Source organism: Vipera berus, assembly GCF_964194415.1.
Source record: "Vipera berus genome assembly, chromosome: 2".
Classification (NCBI taxonomy): Eukaryota; Metazoa; Chordata; class Lepidosauria; order Squamata; family Viperidae; genus Vipera; species Vipera berus.
This window is the reverse complement of record NC_138203.1, coordinates 236,191,375-236,213,431: the sequence shown is the minus strand read 5'-3', so window position 1 is coordinate 236,213,431 and position 22,057 is coordinate 236,191,375. Positions and strand designations below refer to the sequence as shown.

Genomic DNA, 22,057 nt, shown 5'->3' with positions numbered 1-22,057 from the left:
TCGGATTCGGATCGACTGGATCTCCAACGGCTCTCTAGGCCCCGTCTCCGACGCTTCATCTCCCGGAGCTCCTCGGTGAACCATGGGGCTCGCTGGGATCTGCGCCGGGTCAGAGGCCGCAAGGGTACAACTCGGTCCAGAGCCTCCGTGGCTGCCTTTTCCCAGGCTTCCACTAAGGCATCCGCCGAGCTGTGAGCAGGGAGTGCATGCGTGTCCCTAAGCGCTGCCTGGAACTTATCAGGGTCCATTAGGCGCCTAGGGCGGTACCATCTGACTGGCACCGTGCACCCACGTTGGGGGGTGGCAAGGGGGAAGTCTAGCCGCAGGAGGTGGTGATCGGTCCATGACAGGGGCGTAACAGTTGTGGCACCCCCACCGATATCATCACGCCACCGTCCAGACAAGAACACCAAGTCTGGGGTGTGGCCTCTCTCATGAGTCGGTCCAGAAATTATTTGCGACAGGTCCATGGCCGCCATGGAAGCCATGAACTCCCGAGCCAGTTCAGACGATCCTCCCAGGGACGGTAGATTAAAGTCGCCCAAGACCATGAGTCTTGGGAATTCAACCACCAACCCTGAGAGGGCATCGAGTAGCTCGGGCAGGGCCGCCGCTGCACGATTAGGTGGTAGGTACGCCGGCAGCAGGCCCAACTGCGCCCCTGGGCCGTATCTCAGTAGGAGAGACTCACACCCGACCATCTGAGGGACGGTGGTCTCTCGCGGGCTAAGGGAATCCCTGATGATAACTGCCACTCCCCCGCCCCTCCCATGAGCCCGAGGCTGGTGCAGCACCTGGAAACCTGGCGGGCAGAGGTCAACCAGAGGAACACCCCCCTCTGGGCCCAGCCAGGTTTCCGTGATGCAAGCCAGGTCCGCATGCTCGCTCTCCACTAGGTCACGAATGAGGTGAGCTTTGTTAAAAAGTCGTCTTATACGCCGGAAAATACGGTAATTAAAATCCCTGTCAGTCCAGGTCAGCCAGGTGGAAAAGGAGTGTTTTGAGGCCGCGGCAAAAGGACTGGAGATCTGGGGCCATCCGAAGCTCAGGGGGGATCTGGTTCCATAGGGTTGGCGCTCCCACAGAGAAGGCTCTCCCCCTGGGGGTCGCCAGCTGACATTGTCTAGCCGACGGTACCCTGAGGAGGCCTTCTCTGTGTGAGCGTACTCGGCGATGGGAAGTGGTTCCCGGCAGCATATGGTCCTGCAAGTATCCTGGGCCTAAGCCATGTAGGGCTTTAAAGGTAAGTACCAGCACCTTAAATATCACCCGGAGGACAACCGGTAACCAATGCAGATCACGCAGGAGGGGTGTAATATGGGAGTATCGCAGTGCTCCCATTACTACCCGCGCGGCCGCACTCTGAACCAGCTGAAGCCTCTGGGTGGTCTTCAAAATAATACTACACAAACATTAGCTGTTGTCATGTTTTAATTGAACATAAGATGGAAACATTCACAGTGCAGGGTGGAAAAAGTATGTGAACCTTTGGACTTAATAACTGGTTGACCCTCCTTTGGCAGCAATAACCTCAACCAAACGTTTCCTGTAGTTGCAGATCAGACCTGCACAACGATCTGGAGTAATTTTGGACCACTCTGCACAAAACTGTTTCAGTGTAGCAATATTCTTGGGATGTCTGGTGTGAATCGCTCTCTTAAGGTCATGCCACAGCATTTCAATCGGGTTGAGGTCAGGACTGACTGGGTCACTCCAGAAGGCATATTCTGTTCTGTTGAAGCCATTGTTTTGTTGAATTACTTGTATGCTTTGGGTCATTGTCCTGTTGCATCACCCATCCTCTGCGGAGCTTCAGTTGGCGGACAGATGGTCGTACGTTTTCCTGCAAAATGTCCTGATAAACTCTGGAATTCATTTTCCCATCAATGACAACAACCCGTCCAGGCCCTGAGGCAGCAAAGCACCCCCAAACCATGATGCTCCCTCCTCCATGTTTTACAGTGGGGATGAGGTTTTGATGTTGGTGTGCTGTGCCTTTTTTTCTCCACACATAGTGTTGTGTGTTTTTCCCAAACAACTCAATTTTGGTTTCATCTGTCCACAGTATATTTTGCCAGTAGTGCTGTGGAACATCCAGGTGCTCTTTTGCAAACTTCAAACGTGCTGCAATATTTTTTTGGGACAGCAATGGCTTCCTCCGTGGTGTCCTCCCATGTACTCCATTCTTGTTTAATGTTTTCCTTATTGTAGATGTGTCAACAAAAATGTTAGCATGTGACAGAGATTTCTGTAGGTCTTTAGCTGACACTCTAGGATTCTTCTTTACCTCATTAAGCATTATGTGCTGTGCTCTTGCAGTCATTTTTACAGGACAACCACGCCTAGGGAGAGTAGCAACAGTGCTAAACTTTCTCCATTTGTAGACAGTCTGTCTTACCGTGGACACATGAACATCAAGGCTTTTGGAGATACTTTTGTAACCCTTTCCAGCTTCATGCAAGTCAACAATTCTTGATCGTAGGTCTTCTGAGAGCTCTTTTCTGCGAGGCATGGTTCACATCAGACAGTGCTTCTTGAGACCAGTAAACCCAAAACAGGTGTGTGTTTTTAAAGGGCAGGACAGCTGTCAGCAACACATCCAATATCATCACACTGGTTGGAGTCAAGGTTGGCTCACTCCTGGCTCCAATTGGCTCTTGGAGAAGTCATTAGGCTAGGGGTTCACATACTTTTTCCACCCTGCACTGTGAATGTTTCCATCTTATGTTCAATTAAAACATGACAACAGCTAATGTTTGTGTAGTATTGTTTTAAGCAAACTGTGTTTTTCTATTGTTGTGACTTACATGACTTTTAGAGCGCATTTTATGGCCAATTCATGCAAAACTCCACATAATCCCAAAGGGTTCACATACTTTTTCTTGCAACTGTATACACACACGCACACACAAACTTAAAGTATAAAATCTTCGAACACCGGGATGGATAAAACAGTCGTTTATTGCTAAAAGATCATAATAAGCAATAAAAAGTAACTGTTTAAAAGTATATCTATCTAATCTAAGCTTTCGCTGGTCCTCTGCCAGCGTCATCAGAGAAAAAACATGGAAGCTTTGAAAAACCGTTGGTAAGCCTGTTTGGCTCCGTGCTCTGCTCATTGGCCGTGTGATGGACCTTGCTCTAGCCAATTGCGATTGTTCTGACTGTCTCACATCTCTTCCCTTGCAATCCGGTCTTACTGACCCCCTTTTTTTTTAATTTCTCCTCCCTATCTGTTTTGGTTTGACTACCTTAACTGGTCTTGTTATCTTTTGCTGTTCCTCATCCAATGTCATAGCTGTTGGTATTTGTATTTCCTTGTTCTCTGTGTCCTCCTTCTCTACCCTGCTTGCCTGTGATTGGCCATTCTGTGCTATGCCTGGGTTTCCCTCTTGACTCCCTTCCGTAATTTCTGCAAACAGCTCCCCGCTCCAATTCACCTGCACATATGACTTTTTTTCAGTGCTTATCCACTGATCTTTATCTGATCCCTGGACTAGCCACCCCAATGTTTTTTTGTTTATTTATATGCCGCCCTTGCTTTCTGCTATCTGATTTATTTCATCTTGCTGTATTTGGATGTTCTTTGTGTGTTGGTGTGTATGTGTGTTGCGGCACTCTCTTTCCTTGGTTCGCCCATATCTGGTCAATTGGGGTTGTTTTCAGATCATTTCTTGTCTTCTCGGCTACTTTAATTTCATTTAATTTTATTAGATTTATATACCGCCCTTTCCCGAAGGACTCAGGGCGGTTTACAGGGTATTTAAAATCAGCAATACAAATACAAAAGTTAAAAAAACAATTTAAAAAGATTAAATTATTCCTTAAACTAAAAACCCCAGTTAAAAAATTCTCAGCCTGGGCCGGAAAGCTCAAAGAGCCAGGTCTTCAGGTCCCGGCAGAATGAACAAAGGTCAGGGGCAGTCCTCAGCTCCACAGGCAGCTGGTTCCAGAGGGCAGGCGCACCCACAGAGAAGGCCCTTCCCCTGGGTGTTATCCGCCGGCAATCTTTTACCGGCGGCACCCTGAGAAGACCCTCCCTGTGTGAGCGCACTGGACGAAGGGAGCTTGATGCTGGCAGCAGGTGTTCCCTCAAATATCCCGGACCCAAGCCATTTAGGGCTTTATAGGTCATCACCAGCACCTTGTTGCATGATTGGTATCTTCTTTTTCTTATGAGTCGTGTTATCCTCTGTTTGCTGTATTTCTTTCGATGGATCACGTGTTCGCTGGTTATTTTCCTTGCCTTGGGATGGTCGCTTTCATCTGTTCATTGTGCCTGCCCATCCATCTATTCCTCTTAAGCTCCTGTCTTCCGGGTGCTCTCCATCTGTTTGTGCGTGCGTGTGACATTGTCTTCTCTTCCCTTGCTCTATCCACCTCCGATCTTCGGGAGTTATTGTTTATTTATTTATTTTATTTAGTTATATTTATATACCGCCCTTTCCCTGAGGACTCAGGGCGGTTTACAGGGAATTAAAAAATCCAACATACAAAAGTTAAAACCGAATTAAAAAATATTAAATTGACCCTGTACACAATTAAAACCCCAATTAAAATTTCTCCTTAGCCTTGGCCCGAGAGCTCAAAGAGCCAGGTCTTCAGGCCCCGGCGGAATGATCGGAGGTCGGGGGCAGTTCTCAGCTCCACCGGCAGCTGGTTCCAGAGGGCAGGCGCTCCCACTGAGAAGGCCCTATCCCTGGGTGTCACCCGCCGGCAATCTCTCACCGGCGGAACCCTGAGCAGACCCTCCCTGTGGGAGCGCACTGGACGAAGGGAGCTTGATGCTGGCAGCAGGTGTTCCCTCAAATATCCCGGACCCAAGCCATTTAGGGCTTTATAGGTCATCACCAGCACCTTGTTGCATGATTGGTATCTTCTTTTTCTTATGAGTCGTGTTATCCTCTGTTTGCTGTATTTCTTTCGATGGATCACGTGTTCGCTGGTTATTTTCCTTGCCTTGGGATGGTCGCTTTCATCTGTTCATTGTGCCTGCCCATCCATCTATTCCTCTTAAGCTCCTGTCTTCCGGGTGCTCTCCATCTGTTTGTGCGTGCGTGTGACATTGTCTTCTCTTCCCTTGCTCTATCCACCTCCGATCTTCGGGAGTTATTGTTTATTTATTTATTTTATTTAGTTATATTTATATACCGCCCTTTCCCTGAGGACTCAGGGCGGTTTACAGGGAATTAAAAAATCCAACATACAAAAGTTAAAACCGAATTAAAAAATATTAAATTGACCCTGTACACAATTAAAACCCCAATTAAAATTTCTCCTTAGCCTTGGCCCGAGAGCTCAAAGAGCCAGGTCTTCAGGCCCCGGCAGAATGATCGGAGGTCGGGGGCAGTTCTCAGCTCCACCGGCAGCTGGTTCCAGAGGGCAGGCGCTCCCACTGAGAAGGCCCTATCCCTGGGTGTCACCCGCCGGCAATCTCTCACCGGCGGAACCCTGAGCAGACCCTCCCTGTGGGAGCGCACTGGACGAAGGGCATTTGATGCCGGCAGCAGGTGTTCCCTCAAGTAACCCGGACTCTGGCCATGTAGGGCTTTATAGGTAATAACCAGCACCTTGAATTTCACCCGGAGGGCAACCGGAAGCCAATGCAGCTCGCGGAGTAGAGGTGTTACATGGGAGTATCGGGAGACTCCCATTACAACTCGCGCGGCCGCATTCTGCACCAGTTGAAGCCTCCGTGTGGTCTTCAAGGGCAGCCCCATGTAGAGAGCGTTACAGTAGTCCAAGCGGGAGGTCACAAGCGCATGTGCGTAGGGCGTCTCGGTCCAGATAGGGACGCAACTGGCGCACCAGGCGAACCTGTGCAAAAGCCCCCCTGGTCACGGCTCCTATATGGTCTTCAAAATTGAGCCGTGAATCCAGGAGAACGCCCAGGTTGCGAGCCCTATCAACGGGGGGTAACACCTCACCCCCCATCATTAAGGATGGAATAACTTGGTTAACCCGAGATGCCGATATGCACAGCCACTCAGTCTTGGCAGGATTGAGACGAAGCCTGTTTCTCCCCATCCAGACCTGAACCGCATCCAGGCACCGGGACATCACGGAGAGGGCATCACTGGGTTGGTCCGGGGTGGAAAGAAAAAGTTGGGTATCATCAGCGTACTGGTGATACCCCACCCCAAAACCACGAATGATCTCGCCCAGCGGCTTCATATAGATGTTGAACAGGAGGGGCGAGAGAACCGACCCCTGAGGAACTCCACAAATGAGAGACCTCGGGGCGGATCTCTGCCCTCCTGTCAACACCGACTGCGAGCGGCCCTGGAGGTAGGAGGAGAACCACCGTAAAACGGTGCCTCCCACTCCCAGCCCCCTGAGACGCCGCAGCAAGATACCATGGTCGATGGTATCGAACGCCGCTGAGAGATCTAATAGGACCAGGACAGAGGAGCAACCCCTGTCCCTGGCCCTCCAGAGATCATTCACCAGCACGACCAATGCCGTCTCCGTGCTGTGTCCGGGCCTGAAGCCCGATTGGTACGGGTCCAGATAATCAGTTTCCTCCAGGAACAGAGGGAGCTGATGCGCCACCACACTCTCAACAACCTTCGCCAGAAAGCGAAGGTTGGAGACTGGACGATAGTTGTTTAAAACAGCCGGGTCCAAAGCAGGCTTCTTGAGAAGGGGTCTCACCACCGCCTCCTTCAAGGCGGCAGGAAAGACACCCTCCTTCAAAGAAGCAGTTATTACTGCATGGAACCAGCCTCGTGTTCCCTCCCGAGCCGCATAAGCTAGCCAGGAGGGGCACGGATCCAACAAACAGGTGGTGGTGCTCAGTCTCCCCATGATCCTGTCCACATCATCAGGGGAAACAGGGTCGAACTCAGTCCAGATAACGTGCTCAAGACCGCCTGATTCCTCCACCTCAGACTCTGCCCAGTCAGAGTCCAAGCCGGTCCGGATCCGAGCGATTTTGTCCGCCAGATGATGACTAAACTCCTCGGCTCGTCCCTGCAAGGGATCCTCTCTCACCTCCTGGTTAAGGAGGGAGCGAGTCACCCTAAACAGGGCGGCCGGGCGATTATCTGCGGACGCGATAAGGGCGGCAAAGTAGTTAGACTTCGCCGTCCTTATCGCCCCAAGATAAGACCTTATAAAGGTTCTTAACTGCAATCGGTCGGATTCGGATCGGCTGGACCTCCAACCGCTCTCTAGACCTCGTCTCCGACGCTTCATCTCCCGGAGCTCCACAGAGAACCATGGGGCCCAGCGGGATCTGCGACGGGTCAGAGGTCGCATGGGTACAACACAGTTGAGTGCCCTGGCGGCAGCCGTTTCCCAGGCCTCCACCAGAGCATCGACTGGGCTGTGGGTAAGGGTGATAGGTATAGGCCCAAGCGCTCTCTGGAACCGGTCCGGGTCCATTAGGCGCCTGGGGCGGAACCACCTGGTCGGTTCCGCCGCCCAGCGGCGGGGGGTGGCATGACGGAAAACCAGCCTCAGGAGGTGATGATCTGTCCATGACAGAGGGGTGATGGACGGGGAGCCCCCTCCCAGATCATCCAACCACTGTCCAGACAGGAACACCAGGTCGAGAGTATGATCCCCCTCATGAGTCGGGCCCTCAATAACCTGGGTCAGGCCCATGGCTGTCATGGAGGCCATGAACTCCCGAGCTAACTCCGACGACCCTCCCAGTGATGGCAGGTTGAAGTCACCCAGGACCATAAGCCTGGGAAACTCCACCGCCAACCCTGAGAGGGTGTCGAGCAGCTCAGGCAGGGCTGTTGCCACACAGCTGGGCGCCAGGTATGTAAGCAACAAGCCCAACTGAACCCGAGGACCACACCTCAAGAGGAGGGATTCACTCCCGGCCATCTGGACAATGGTGGCCTCCCGGGGACACAAAGTCTCCCGAATAACCACTGCCACCCCACCACCCCTGCCCTGAGCCCGTGGCTGGTGCAGCACCCGGAAACCCGGCGGGCATAACTCGGAGAGAGGCACCCCTCCCTCCGAGCCCAGCCAAGTCTCCGTGATGCACGCTAGATCCGCACATTCCTCCTCGATCAGATCACGGATGAGGGGAGCTTTGTTAACTACGGATCTAGCGTTAAAATAGACCAACCTGAGCTCAGGGACCTGATCACCCTCATCCCCGGGTAAGAGGGTGCTAACCGGAGGGTCGGAGCGCGCCACCGCTCGGAGATAGCGGGGGCGCGATCCCAGATGTTGATATGGCCCTCCGCGCAAATACCTGCTGCCATACCCTATCGCCGTGGGGATTCGATGCCCCACCCCCACATTCCCAGCGCCAGCAGCCACCTCCCCCGACCCTGTCCCGTCGGGACCTCTAACAGGTCCAGACTGAGTGCCGGTTACAGATTCCTTCCCCACCCTCCCCTTCCTCCCCCTCCCTAACCTCTTAAAATAACCGGCTAAGAATCTTATCAGGGGCCTCTTAGCACGTCTTAACTCGAGGCCCCTGTCCAAGCCCAACCACCTCTCGGAGTCCCAAAGCTTGGACCAGTCATTAAGGGGAGTATGGAAACAGGCGACAGGTCGCGCCCATGAGGCAGGAACCGCCCTAAGGGCATACAAGTCCGCTTCGGAATAACGATAGATCATATTGCGCTCGAATAGTCTCTCAGGGCCAATGTTGCAAGTATATCCAGAGGATCGCTCGTTGATGGTACATAGATGGAGAAAGAAAAAGTCCAGTGGGCGTATCTCTCAATCTGCAAAGCCATCTCAGCTCTCACCTGAGATGGAAATCCAAGAGACAACCTCAGCCGTCCTCTCACTCCGGCTGAGGCATCTAACTGGAGCAGAGAGAGAAAAGGGGGATCCTGAGCCAGGCCCACCCCAACTGGTCTCTCACACCAGTGAGGTGGACGCTGACCAGTCCAAAACCGTCCTCCCACCACGGTTCGGTCCCGTCCACATTGGGCTATCAATAGGGAGATCTTAATTCCCATCAGGTACGGAGCCAGCCATAATGCCTGCCTGTCAACAAAGAAAGTAAAGGACAGGCAGGCCAGGCCTCTGTCGATCCTCACACCGCCAATCAGCGCCGTCAGTCAATGCCCGTCCGCCAGTCCAAACCATCTTCCAATGGAGGAAAGAGGTAGTCCCAGCAGCTATATTGAATCAAGAAGTTCGCTAGCATGTCCGCCGAGGCCGATGACCAGGCCCACAGTCTGCAACCACCATCCGGGAGGAGAAGGAGGCTCCGCACCGCAGAAAACGGTGCCAGCCAGCCGATGGTAATAGAAGAATCTCCGTCCGGTGGGATCATCGCCGCTGCCCCTCCGACAACAGAGGGTATCCACGGCGAGCAAGCAGAGGAAGGAAGACAGGCAAGGCGTCCCGGGCTTCCCGGCGCTGTAATAGTGCTCGGCGCCATAACGGAGCTCAGCAGGTCGGCAGGGAATTCTCAGCGCTGCTCGTTCAAATCAGCAGGCCGCTGATTGTATGATTGTTTGTTGTCTGTTCCTGTTTTTCGGGCTCGGTGGGTTGTTGTGTTTTATATATATATATATATATGGATTAAAAATTCTAAAGCAATATCTATAGAAGCAGAATTTTTTTGTCAAGATCTACTGTATGTGCATTCAACAAATGAAAGCAAAATAATATAAAAAGCAGCAGCTAATATAAAAGATTGTTCGGTGCTGCATTTTCTCTTTCCAACTATTACAGGAATAAAATTATCCTTGAAGATCAAAAATCTTTTTCAGAACTAATACAATTAAGCTTTATTACACTCCTTCAAGTACATTTCTCTCCTCTGCCAGCCCTCTCCATCACCAGCTCCAATCCAGGCTTATTCTACAGCAGTTGGAGGCATTCTTCTATTTTATTGCCAGTGAAATGCTGGTGTTTGAAGGGTCAAGAAATAATCCACTACAATATGGTGTGAAAATACCCTCCACCCCAAATACAAACTTGTTATTGTGCACAGAATTTGGAAGAAGGAAATAAAATAATTACCAATGACATGCAGTCGGGCTAATAGCTTTTAATTATAACACCATGGTCAAGCTTCTTAATTTGTCCTGTTTTAAAATCTTACAGCCTTAATTCCATGCAAAATTCTTCAGAAATAGTCTACATTCAATGGGATTTCCTCCTAAAACAGCATTTATGGGTTTACAGCTTTCAGTCAGCTTATAAGTAAAAAAAATATGAAGTGAGAACAGGAAATCAAGCTTCTTTAAAATAAACGAAAAGGATTGTGATGAGAACATGGCAACTTTGACACATTTCTTCAATAGCCAATAAGTAACTGGTATACATATTCTCTCTCCTATCTACTCTATAAAAAACAAATCTGGAGAGAAGCATGCAAAAAAGAGCATAGTATGATGCCAAATTTTATTCACAAAAATAGATTTTTTGAATAAAATAAAATCCTGAAATCCCGAATTCACTTCAAATAGGATAAAACTCTGAATTCACTTATGAACTGTGATCACTACAATGTGCGGTAGATTGACTGAAATTTTCATTGCAAAATATCTGTTTAGTACATAAACCCCAGCAATATCAGATAGTAAATTGGTTTGTTTTTTTAAAAAAAAATCTCATACTTCTCTTTCCCAATTGTCTGAGCTCCTTCTAAATGCAATTGCAGGAGACTGAGCCTGGAAAATCTTGTAATGCAAAACATGTATTCTAGTACTGAACTGTGGTCTTTTTCCTAATATGATGGTAGTCAAAACTAATATGCAGTTTATATTACTCTTGGGGATAATTGTCATTTAAGTCTTTGTTCTACTTTGTTCCACTCTGAGGGGCCAAAGCCTATACTCCAAAATATAGTCTAGGCTGGAATGACAAAAAGGGGGGGCTGACGGCAACATAAAATTTACGTAAATACTATTAATATTATTACTAAGTAGTTAATTAATTGTTTCCTTCTGTCACGTTAGAAATTATAGTTTTGCAGCAATTTGCAGGATCTCTGGTGACATTCTAAAGATGTTGGAAGGAATGGTATACGTTGCTTTGAGCCAAAGTCACGCACTGCTAGTTTAAAACATGCGTGCCCAATCTTCAGAACAAGCATCATGGATAATGGAAGTCTGCAATGCTCCTGTGGCCCTCTCCTACACTGTGCTGCTGTTTACTCTTTTTAAATTGGATGCATAACTGCAAAATGGAAGTGGTGTCAAAGATGTCCCATGACACATAACACAGCAGTGCTCTCATATACTTCAGATTTAAATTTTTAAAAATTCAGTGGTTTAGTTATTCCTTTTTGCCCAAAAGAAACACAGAAAATATAAATGCAACTACATTAACAGGAGTCTGATGCATGAATCCTGTCAACAAGTCTCTTGTTTTCAAGCTCTAGAAATTATTCTTCACACATTTTTTTTAAAAAAAACTAGACAACCTATAACCTGATGGGCCATCATTTTAGAGATAGCTTCTTTACCTAAACAGAATGGTCACACGTGGTGAAAAAAGTGGGAATGGAGCAACATCCAAATTCATATCAGCTTCCCCATAGACTTTGCTTGTAGGAAACTGGCAAGAAGTGTCACAAATCATAATCACATGACTGTAGCTGACCATGGCAGCAAGATAACACTGCAGTGGCCACAACTTTGCCAATACAACTGGTCTGAAGATACTTGAAATTTCTATCACAGGGAAATAATGGGTCCCAGATTTTGGATGCATTATTTAAAGTTAGCTCATGTGAAGTACCTTGACTCAAAAATTATTGCCCTATGATACAGCACTTCACCCAATGGAGGGTTACAAATAGACAAGACATGAAAGTTTTAGTGGTATACAGATAAAGGCAGAATATTCAATAAATACTTCTAAAAACGTTGGGTCTTCTAGGCATGAAATCGAAGGAATTATTTGCTAAGGAACATAAGATCTGCCCTAATGGATCATGACAAGACCACCTAAATCCAGCATTTAGTTTTTTACAATGGCCGACCCAAACATTCTTAAGTGTCTCTAAGCCAAGGAAGGCCAAGAGACACACCACTCTTCTGCAACCTGTATTTGAATAGATGCTACTCCCAACAGCAAAATAACATGGAATCTTCACAACCGATAGACCATGAAAGCTACACCCTTGATTTAATCAATCTTCTTTTAAAGCTTTCCGAATAGTAGCCATCAAGTCTTGCAGCAATGAATTGCAGAAGTTAATTGTGCATTGTGTAAAGAAGTGTTTCTATTGTCTGTTTTAAAGCTCTTGTGAATCAGCTACATTAGATAACTTTGTGTCAAGTCTAGGCACAGTAAGATGCAAAAGAATCCAGTTTTTTTATTTGCTTACACCTAATATACAGAATCTCTCCAGACTAAAGATCTTAGACACTTTAGACCTTCTAACCTAATAGATATACTCTGGTGTGACTACCTTGAACCTTTTCCTTCCTCCCCACCCCCATTGAGAATTGTACAGTTTCTTGTTTTGAGCCTTTCTGTAGAATATGCTGACTCCTCCATGGAAAAACGCAGTGCTACTGTCACCATTCCCTCCACCCACTTCTTCTCCAGCCGCACATTCCATCATGCTCTGGTTCTAGCATTCTGAGTAGAGAAAATAATCTCCCTTGCAACTTTCTCCATGTTATACGTGATTTTGTACATCTTAATCGTATCACCCTACAGTTAGTGCCTTTTTCCTCTAAGTTTCATTTTAGCTTTTTCTCATAGGGAAAGAATTTGGTCATTTTATTATTTGGATTCCCACTTCTGAATGCTTCCCAGTTCCACTGCATCCTATGTCAACTGTGACACCCAGAATTGTACACAATAGTTCCAATAGCCATAGACTATATATAGACATTGTTACAATAGCATTTTTAGCTTTCAACCTTGAAATTTCCCATTTTACACCTGCCATACATAGAGTTGACATTTTCATTATAATATGAACTATGGTTCAAGTTCTTTTTTCTGGTTAGTTACAGACAGATTAGATTCATTAATGTGAAGTTAGGGGTTTTTTAATCCCAATGTGCATCTTTTTATAATTGCTTAATTTTTTTGCCATTTGTTTGACCATTATTTTTTTTCCACTCTAAACATTTCAATATCATCTACAAACTTGGCCAGCTCCCTATTTGGGTCAAAGTAAAGTTCATTTATGAAAAAGCATCAGTCGCAAAACAAATTCTCAAGGAACCACTTCTTACTTCCATTATTTGAAAAAAAAATCTCTTTCACTCCTACTTTTTTTTCCTGCCTTTGAACAGGTTAGCAACTTATTAGATGACATGTCTTTGCTACTAAATTTACTCGGGAACCTTTGATGGAAAAACCTTTTTGAAAAAAACATGCAAGGTTAGCAAAGTCACTTCTATCAATGTGCCTCCAGACACTTGCAAAAAAATCTAAAAGATAGGTGAAATATAATTTATCTTTATGGAATCCATGCTCACTTTCTTACAGCAAGGCTTGTTACTCAGTGTGCCATGTGTTTTTATTCTGATTGCTGTTCCAACATGTTACCTGGAACAGATATTAAACCAAATGACCCAGATCTCTCTCTCTCTTTTTTAAGAAAAAAAAGGTGTTACATTGGCTACTTCCTAGTCCTCTGGCATCAAACTTATTTTGAATTTTGAAAGTTACATATCTTTACTAGAAAGTTAGCAACTTCACATATGATTTCTATAAGAACTCTCAGGAAGATGCCATTATGGTCTGGTGAATTCTTGATTATTCCCATGTTAAGAACTCATTGTATTAAAAATACAACAGGAAGAAATACACAAACTAGATTTCCAAAGCTCATTTTTACACTGAAAGGATGCTGGGTGGCACCTTTTAAAATTGTACTCATTTCAAAAGTTTAAGTAGCGCAACACACCAACGTTTACTTTGATGCAACACATTTTGTTCTATTGACTTCTCCATAGATAAATTAGTGACTTTAATGTACAGCATCTGTATAGAATAAGATGAGGTTACTTTCATTGGGTTTCTGTTTGTTTGTCTGAGCCACAGATTTTAACGAAGGACATTTAAAAAAACTATAACTCTGCTTTAAATCAAAGCTTCATTAATTGGGGCGAAGGGGAACACTTTGAAAGATAAAAAAACACAACACAATCCAGTTAAGAACCAGTTCCTTTTCATATGTGCACTGTTTTAAAGATTTAATCTGCTTTCAAAGCAAATTAACAGTGTGTGAGAAGGGGGAGAGCCACAAAAGGTATGCTTGAGGGGCTAAGAATGCCAAGTTTCAGCATAATGGTTCTTCTTTCTCTTTTCTTCTTATCTACTCTGATCCTACTAACATAAAGCCACTGCAGATGAAAGATCATGTTGCCTCACCTTCTTCTCAATCTTGGCCAATTGTTCCTTATAGAAGGTGTCTCTCCGCTTCAGCTCTTCGTCTTTCCACTGCAGTTCCTTTGCCTAAAGTGGAAAGACAAAACAGAAAGTGAGCAGCAGGCAAATGTGACCAGGCAAGCAAGAAGGAATGAAAAGGATGGAGAGGCAGAAAGCACAAGAAAGATGTGTCAGTCCCAACGTACTGCATTGTACCAGGTTGCAGGCAGGAAAACAGAGGCTGGGTCCACAAGGAATTATTTCTAGTCAGTGCAATCCTTATCTCAGAAAAGAGTAAGGAAGATAAATAGTCTGAAATGCTTCAGTGCATCTCTGTGACACTTATCAAGTTGAATTGCTGGACCAAAACACGCAGCAGGATGAGAATCCTCTGATGATAGGAGTTGCACACTACCTCCTCCATCTGCAGAATAGAGACTTTACATTTGGATTTTTTTCTATTTTCTTGTTTAAACAATCCCTTATTACTCATTTGGCATATAAAATCATTGAATGTTTCCTAAATTATTCACAAGGATCAATGATAGAATTGGGGGGAGGGGGTTCCAATTAATGTTAGCTTATTTATTTATTAGATTTGTTGTGGATACCCACTCCAGAAAACTCTGGACAATTTATAAAATCCAAAAAAAACAAAACAAAACCCAACCCCATTAAAATAATGAAGACAGTTAAACTCACATAAACAGACAGCCTGGGCTAAATACAACAAGAACAATAAACAGCACATAAATATGACAGGGATCCTACCAATAAATACATAACAACCACGTTAACCTCAGGTCAACCAGGACTTAAGGGCTTTCAGGAATATGGGAGGGGGGGAGAGAGGTACCCACATCTCTGGGAAGAAAGCTATTTCAGAGAGTGGGGGGCCTCTGAAAGAAGGCATGCTTCCTCAGTCCCACAAGATGGCAGTATTTAACTGAAGGGATCTGGAATGCACCTACTCTGCTTGAACAGACCAGGCAGGCAAAAACAACTGAGATAGGCAGTGTCCCTCAGGTAACCAGGCTCTATGCCTGTATGCTATTGGGGACTCTCCTTCTATTCCTCTACCTTTCTTTTGGCAGTACATAAAATAGGGACACGGTGGGTCAGTGGGTTAGGACGCTGAGCTTGTCGATCAGAAGGTCGGCAGTTTGGCGGGTCGAATTCCGAGTGCCGCGTAACAGAGTGAGCGCCTGTTACTCATCCCAGCTTCTGCCAAGCTAGCAGTTCGAAAGCACGTAAAAATGCAAGTAGAAAAATAGGGACCACTACGGTGGGAAGGTAACAGCGTTCCGTGCGCCTTTGGCGTCTAGTCAAGCCGGCCACATGACCATGGAGACGTCTTCGGACAAGCGCTGGCTCTTCGGCTTTGAAACGGAGATGAGCACCGGCCCCTAGAGTCGGAAACAACTACCACGTATGTGCAGGGGAACCTTTACCTTTTACCCAAGACATAACACCATCACAACTCACATGTGAGCAGGAGGAATAGGAGTTATCCTGGAGAAATCTATAGAAGGACATACCTACCACCATTTTTATTTATTTATTTTTTTGGGGGGGAACCTTAAAGAAACTCATTAGGAGTACCTAGCATTCTTGGTAATAGACATGATGCTGGAAATTGGCACTAGGTTTGCAACATACTAGCCTCCAACAACTAAAAGATCTTTTTAAAAAATCAATATTAAAAAGAAGATGGTGCAAATAGAGGTCTCTGGTTATAGTTAGGCACACGAACCCACAGCCTGAAGCACTGCAAAAGGAATATGACACTATGATAGGGTAAACCGTTATTGTTTCCCAGAACAGTCAATCTTTGATTAGGTGATCTATTCCTTGATGGTTCAGACATGTCATTTTTGTGGCCAGCTGCCATAGTAAAGAAGCAAACAATCTAAAAAAATTCAAGTAGTCAATTGTCTTCTTTTCTGTTGGGCAAAAAACAAAGGACTCTGAAGAACAGAAAACAAAACGATTATGTTACAAACCCATGCAACTATATTTTTCCTTTTGCCATGCATGTCACATTTCATCAAGACTACTGCTAGCAATTAATTCCAATAAAGCATCAGAACCTCCAGCCAGCATAGCCAATAATAACAAGAGATGCTGGAAGTTCTAATTCACCAACATCTGGCATCCCATTTCTGCTTTACAGCAAGCAATTTGATTACTTCTTTGTTGAATATAAGATGCAATGGGGCTTTCTAAAACCATTTAGACTTACACTGGCAAATTCTTCTTATGCAAATGAACTTTTCAATCCCACCAGTATTTAATTTAAATCAAATGGACTATTTAAGGCTTGGTATAATTAAATGAAAAGTCTTCAGGAAGTATGGTGTGGTGGCAAATCTTTATTGGACTTACTTATAGTTAAGAATTGCTAGAATTGCTGATATGTGGACTGGAAAAGATGTTACGTGTTGGATTTACTTACAGTTAAGGATTGAGATACAGAATGATGAGTTTTTTATCAGTTACTGAATGTGACTGTTTGGGGGTTCTGGACTTTTTGCTGACACACGTGGATTGGAAATGATGTTCTTTAAGCTATAGTTAAAAGATGGTTTACAGAATGAAGAGTTTTATATTTGTTAACTAAGAGGAGGTGAAGAAATAGTGAAATTGCTTATACTGCTGTGATGAGGGTGGGAAATGTCTTTTTTTAGGTTTTTATTTTCTCCATTTTTCTTTCTTCTTTCTTTTGCTTTCTTGCACCTTTTATTCTTTTCCTTGTATTTTTTCTTTTTTTACTTCTTGTCTTTGTATTAATTTTTATTATGGAACTTAAAGCTTTTAAGAGGGAGGGAGGGAGGGAAGGAAGGAAAAAAGGAAGGAAGGAAGGAAGGAAGGAAGGAAGGAAGGAAGGAAGGAAGGAAGGAAGGAAGGATAGATTTATGATGCTCTGTCAACTTCACCTAAGAAAACTCAGTAGGGAAGGTAGCTGCTCTCTTTCAGACCAATCCATCTCAAAGGTGTGTTGTGAAGAAATAGGAGGTGGAACGAGTATTAAATATATTCGCTGCCTTTAAAAAATAATGAAGTCAAGATATAATTAAATAAATAAATAAAAAGAAAAGATTATCATATTTAAAATTTCTTCTTCATAATAACGAAGAACTAAAGCAAGACTTGAAATGTGGGATATTAAGAGTGTGAGACTGAAAGAGCTGTTGATCAACTTACAGCATGACTTACATTATAGATCGGAAATTTGCATGGGGAGGTGAAGTTTTATTTGCAGCTTGGAAGACTTTTTTCCCAATAATCTGTTCGTTTCAGAATGACTCTTAAGTAAGGGAGGATGCAAAAAGGAAAATGAATTGTAAAACATTCAGCATAGCTTAAATAATATGTTTGGTTTTAACGTACAGCTAAAGCTGAAACTAAAATACCCATTCTTGCGATGCTAGAAATATGTGTGGTACCTCCAGAGAGTGCATAACCTGAAATATTCATCATAACAAACATTATGAAATTGGGTTAGGCAATCACAGATATTTTGAATGAACTGACAATACATATTAACAGCACTCTGTGCCAGTTATTTCCTACCTAAAGTCATAAATCTTTACTATTTGCAGAACAGACTGACTCTTGTGGAAATTATAGTTTCAGAGAGTATGGACACCACAGGTTGCCATAAAGTTTCAGAGATGTTTTCCATGTAAAACACCTATACCACAAAGGAAGAAAAAGGATGATGTTATATAGAAATGTAGCTGAATTCTAACTAAAAAGTTTATGAGTTATGTTTTCATTTCATGTTGGATTTTATGAAGCTGAACTGGGATATAAGAATCATGCAGGCAAACTGTGAGGACTGCCTCGGGCAAAAGGTTTTAGGAGGTGATGAAAGGGCGACAGATGTAGGAGATGACCAGGCTGAGCCCATGTCAGAATTAAATGCTTTATCAGTTTGGAGCCTGTACACCCCCGTAAGAGACCTAAGTCCAGCCCCCCATGAAGTCCGTTGATTCTTATCTGGCGCCAATTTGCCATGACCATTTTAGTAGTTCAGATTCTTGTGTATAGGTAGCATGAAATAAACTTGTAGTACTTTTGAACTACATCCTGGTTCCTGACTTCTTGCACTTGACATCAGATTGTTAAGTTATATAACCACCTGCGAAAACTCCTCTGGGATGAAGGAATGGATGTACAAACAGTAACAGTCTTACAAGTCACAGAATTATGAGCCAAAATAATCTATGAGCCAAAATAATCTATCTGGTTAGGGATGTTCTGCACTTTACTTGGGAGAGGCATCACCAGCTACTTAGCTTTAAGCAGCAAATTAAAGGGAGGTTTAATGCTTGCCAACCTTTGCCCCAAGGCCCCACCTTCATGCATTTTAAGTGACATGAAATCTTTTTCTTCTGCCACAAAAGTAAATATCACAGAAATCACAAAAGGAGATGAGAAATGGATGATGAAAGGGCTTTGAAAGGTGCTGGTGATGACCTATAAAGCCCTAAATGGCTTGGGTCCGGGTTATCTGAGGGAACACCTGCTGCCAGCATCAAGCTCCCTTCGTCCTGTGCGCTCCCACAGGGAGGGCCTTCTCAGGATACTGCTGTTAAGGAATGCCGGCGGGTTATTCCCAGGGGAACAGTGTTCTCTGTGGGCGCGCCGGCCCTATGGAACCAACTCCCCATGGAACTTAGGACTGCCCCCAACCTTCGCTCATTTCGCCGGGACCTGAAAACTTGGCTCTTCGAGCTGTCTGGCCCAGGCTGAGGGGTTTTAATTTTATTGGGTTTTAGTTTAAATTTTGGGACTTGATTTAATTAATTTTAATCTGATTTTAATTTTTGTATGTCTGTTTTTAACCCTCCCTGTAAACCGCCCTGAGTCCTACGGGAATAGGGCGGTATATAAATTTAATAAAATAAATAAAATAAATTCATTCGCTTCTGAAAAGCAGGCGATGAACACTGCTGATATTCTATGAGTCTGCTTTCTCTTCTCTCATTTTAGTAACGATATTGGAGGTATTCCACTCCAATTTAAGTAGCATCAGAGATTCTCTCTGTGAGATATATATTTGTGCTTTCCCATGCAATTTCTCCCATGCGATGGTCAACACAGGTGTTGAAGTGGAAGTTCGTTCTGAGCTTGTGGGCTGGTTTCCAAGGGTTTTGTGAGGGGTCAGGTCTGGGTTACGTTGGGTGAGAGTCTTGTGACGGGGAGGTTATGTCAGGTGAGGACCATTAGGAGATGAAGTGCTTGCTGGGGGGAAGGGGGGGTTGCGTGGGTTGTTGAGGGTCAGTTCCGTCACTGGTTGGTTGTGCAATTGATTTTAATTCTTGGGTTTGTAAGCTGGTTGTAGGTTGATGTGTCTGTTGATGGAATTGCTTGGTGGTTATTGGTAAAGTCCAGACCTGTCAATTGGTGTGTGTGTGTGTGTCTGTGTGTGTATGTGTGTGTGTGTGTGTGTGTTTTATAGTCCTATTTACATTTACTTAGAAATACACATTATTAATTTAGTGGGGTTCCAAGTAAACATATATAAAATTATGTAAGTTAAGAATTGTGGTATAATGTAGTCCGGATTCCCAGAAGGAACGGGCTGCATGCCAGAAGAGCAAGAGACAGAGAAGTTTAAATAGTTTGGCTGGGAGGAAGAAGGTCAAGACAGTTCCTTTTTAGAAGTTTTCAGAGTATATCTTTAATGAAGCAAGTACTTTGCTTTAGTTTGGCAAGATGGATGTCAGGTTTAGTTACTTCAGAGCAATTTTTTTTTATTTTTTCTCATCTATAGACAGAAAACTTGATAGATTAAATTAAATAAAATTGAACTTAACTTATATTGCACATGTATAGTCTGTACACATGAAGCAGCATTTTATACTAATTGAAGTTTTTAAACCATCTGCAAGGGCAGCACCATGATTAACACTGTGCAGTAATCTAAGCAAGAAGTTACTAGAATATGTTTATCCATATTCAAGTCACAGCTGGGGTACTAGCCTAAGCTGTCAGAAGCCAATTCTGCTTCTTTTCTTCTAATAACAGATAATTCCAGATACAACCCCAAGTTATGAACTTGATCCTCTGGGGAAGTATAACCAAACACTATAGAGCAGAAAACTCAACAGCATTTCTGTCTTTGGACTGAGTTGTTATCCCTGATCTAGTTCATTACTGTAGGCAAGCTCTGAAGCAGCAAATTTCACTACCTCACCAAAAGCTGATTGGTGCCACATGGTATCAGCAGAATGATGACCATTTCACTCTAAATTTCCAAATGATATTATTCAGCAGTTTCATGTAGGTGTTGAACAATGTGGCGAATACAACAGAATTTTGTGCAGTCTCATAGTATAAATACCATAGTCAAGCAGAATCCCCATCTTGATACAGAGAGAACATTTCAGTGCCAATTTAAAGTGGGACTCATACCTAGCAAAGAGAACATCTATGAAATACCATGGCCAATGGTTTCAAAAGTGGTTAACAGATCCAGGAGAATCAACAAGTTTGCATTCCCTTTGTCCCTCTCTTTGTCCCTCTCTCTTTTTCTCCCCAACCACCCACCCCTCAGCAAAGATAATCCAACAAGGTAACTAAGGCAATTTCAGTGAAAAAAACAAGTCTAAACTGCAACTGAAATGAACTTAGAAAATCTCTTTCATCCGAAAATCCCTGGATCAGTCATCTACCCAACGAGATGCTAGTCTCCGGCCTGTAATGATTACTTTTGCTAAGTCTAATAGTTGTTCCCCACCACCACCACCATAGGAGTAGCCCACTACAGCCACTACTTTAATGAACAATTTATACTCTTGGATCTAATCTCATGAGCACCCTCTTCCTATGAAATGAAATCTATCATGAAGGACAAGCAAACATAGAATTGGCTGAAGTCACCCAAGTATCATGTCTGCATTGTAGAGCCTTAAAACCTGAAGCTTACTCAAAGCAATCTGACCAGCACGGCCTTGTATACTTCTACAGACTGAACTGTTGGAACTATACAGTCTAAGTTAATGCAAATTTGATCAATTTTGCTTCCAACTGAATAGTTGAAAGGGTTCTACACAATCTGCAACCCCCAAAGCTCAGAACATCATGGGAAAGCTCCTCTGGGCAACACTGAGGGGATACAATGGGGATGGAAGAAAACACACCAGTTCATAGTGCCAAACTCTCTCAGGAGAATTTGGAACATACCGTATATACTTGAGTATAAGCCGAATTTTTCAGCCCACTTTTTGGGCTGAAAAACTCCACTTCGGCTTATACTCCAGTCAACAAAAAAATTTTACCGAGGACTTGCGCGCCGCCGAGGCTTCGGTGCTTCCCTCCAGAGGAAGAAGGCGCTGGATGCGGCCGGCTCTGCGGGGAAGGGGGAGCGGCGGCGGGGGCGACGGAAAAGCCGCAAAAACGGTAGGAGAGATGCTGACTGGCGGCGGCCTCGGAGGAGGCGGAGGGGGAGGAGGGAGGGAAGGGTGACCGGGCGGGGGAGGGGGGGGTGAGCCAGAAGGAAAAGGGAAAGAGGGAGGGAGGAAAGAAGAGAGAGAGAGAGACGAGCTAGCGTCAGCCAGCGGTGTCACGCGGGGCAGCAAGCCATTAGGAGCCCTTGGGGAGGCAGCGCAGTCTGGCCGCTGGGCTTGTGTGTGTGTGTGTGTCCCATCTGCAAAGCTTCCGAGGAAGGAGAAGCGGGATACTGGTTGGGGGGGGGGAGCGGCAAAAGCGGGGGGGGGGAGAGAGAAACGGCTCCGCCTTTGGTTCCCCCTCCTAAAGCACAGGGGCGCTA

General features: G+C 44.9%; 1 protein-coding gene across 1 annotated transcript in view; it reads right to left on the bottom strand.

Annotated features, from left to right (window-relative positions):
- The window catches only part of CHCHD6 (coiled-coil-helix-coiled-coil-helix domain containing 6), a 308,037-nt gene that overhangs the window by 175,776 nt on the left and 110,204 nt on the right, over positions 1 to 22,057 (bottom strand). The window contains exon 5 of the mRNA XM_081317743.1: positions 14,281 to 14,364. Coding sequence (XP_081173869.1) covers positions 14,281 to 14,364 — 84 coding nt within the window. The remainder of the gene's footprint in view (positions 1 to 14,280; positions 14,365 to 22,057) is intronic.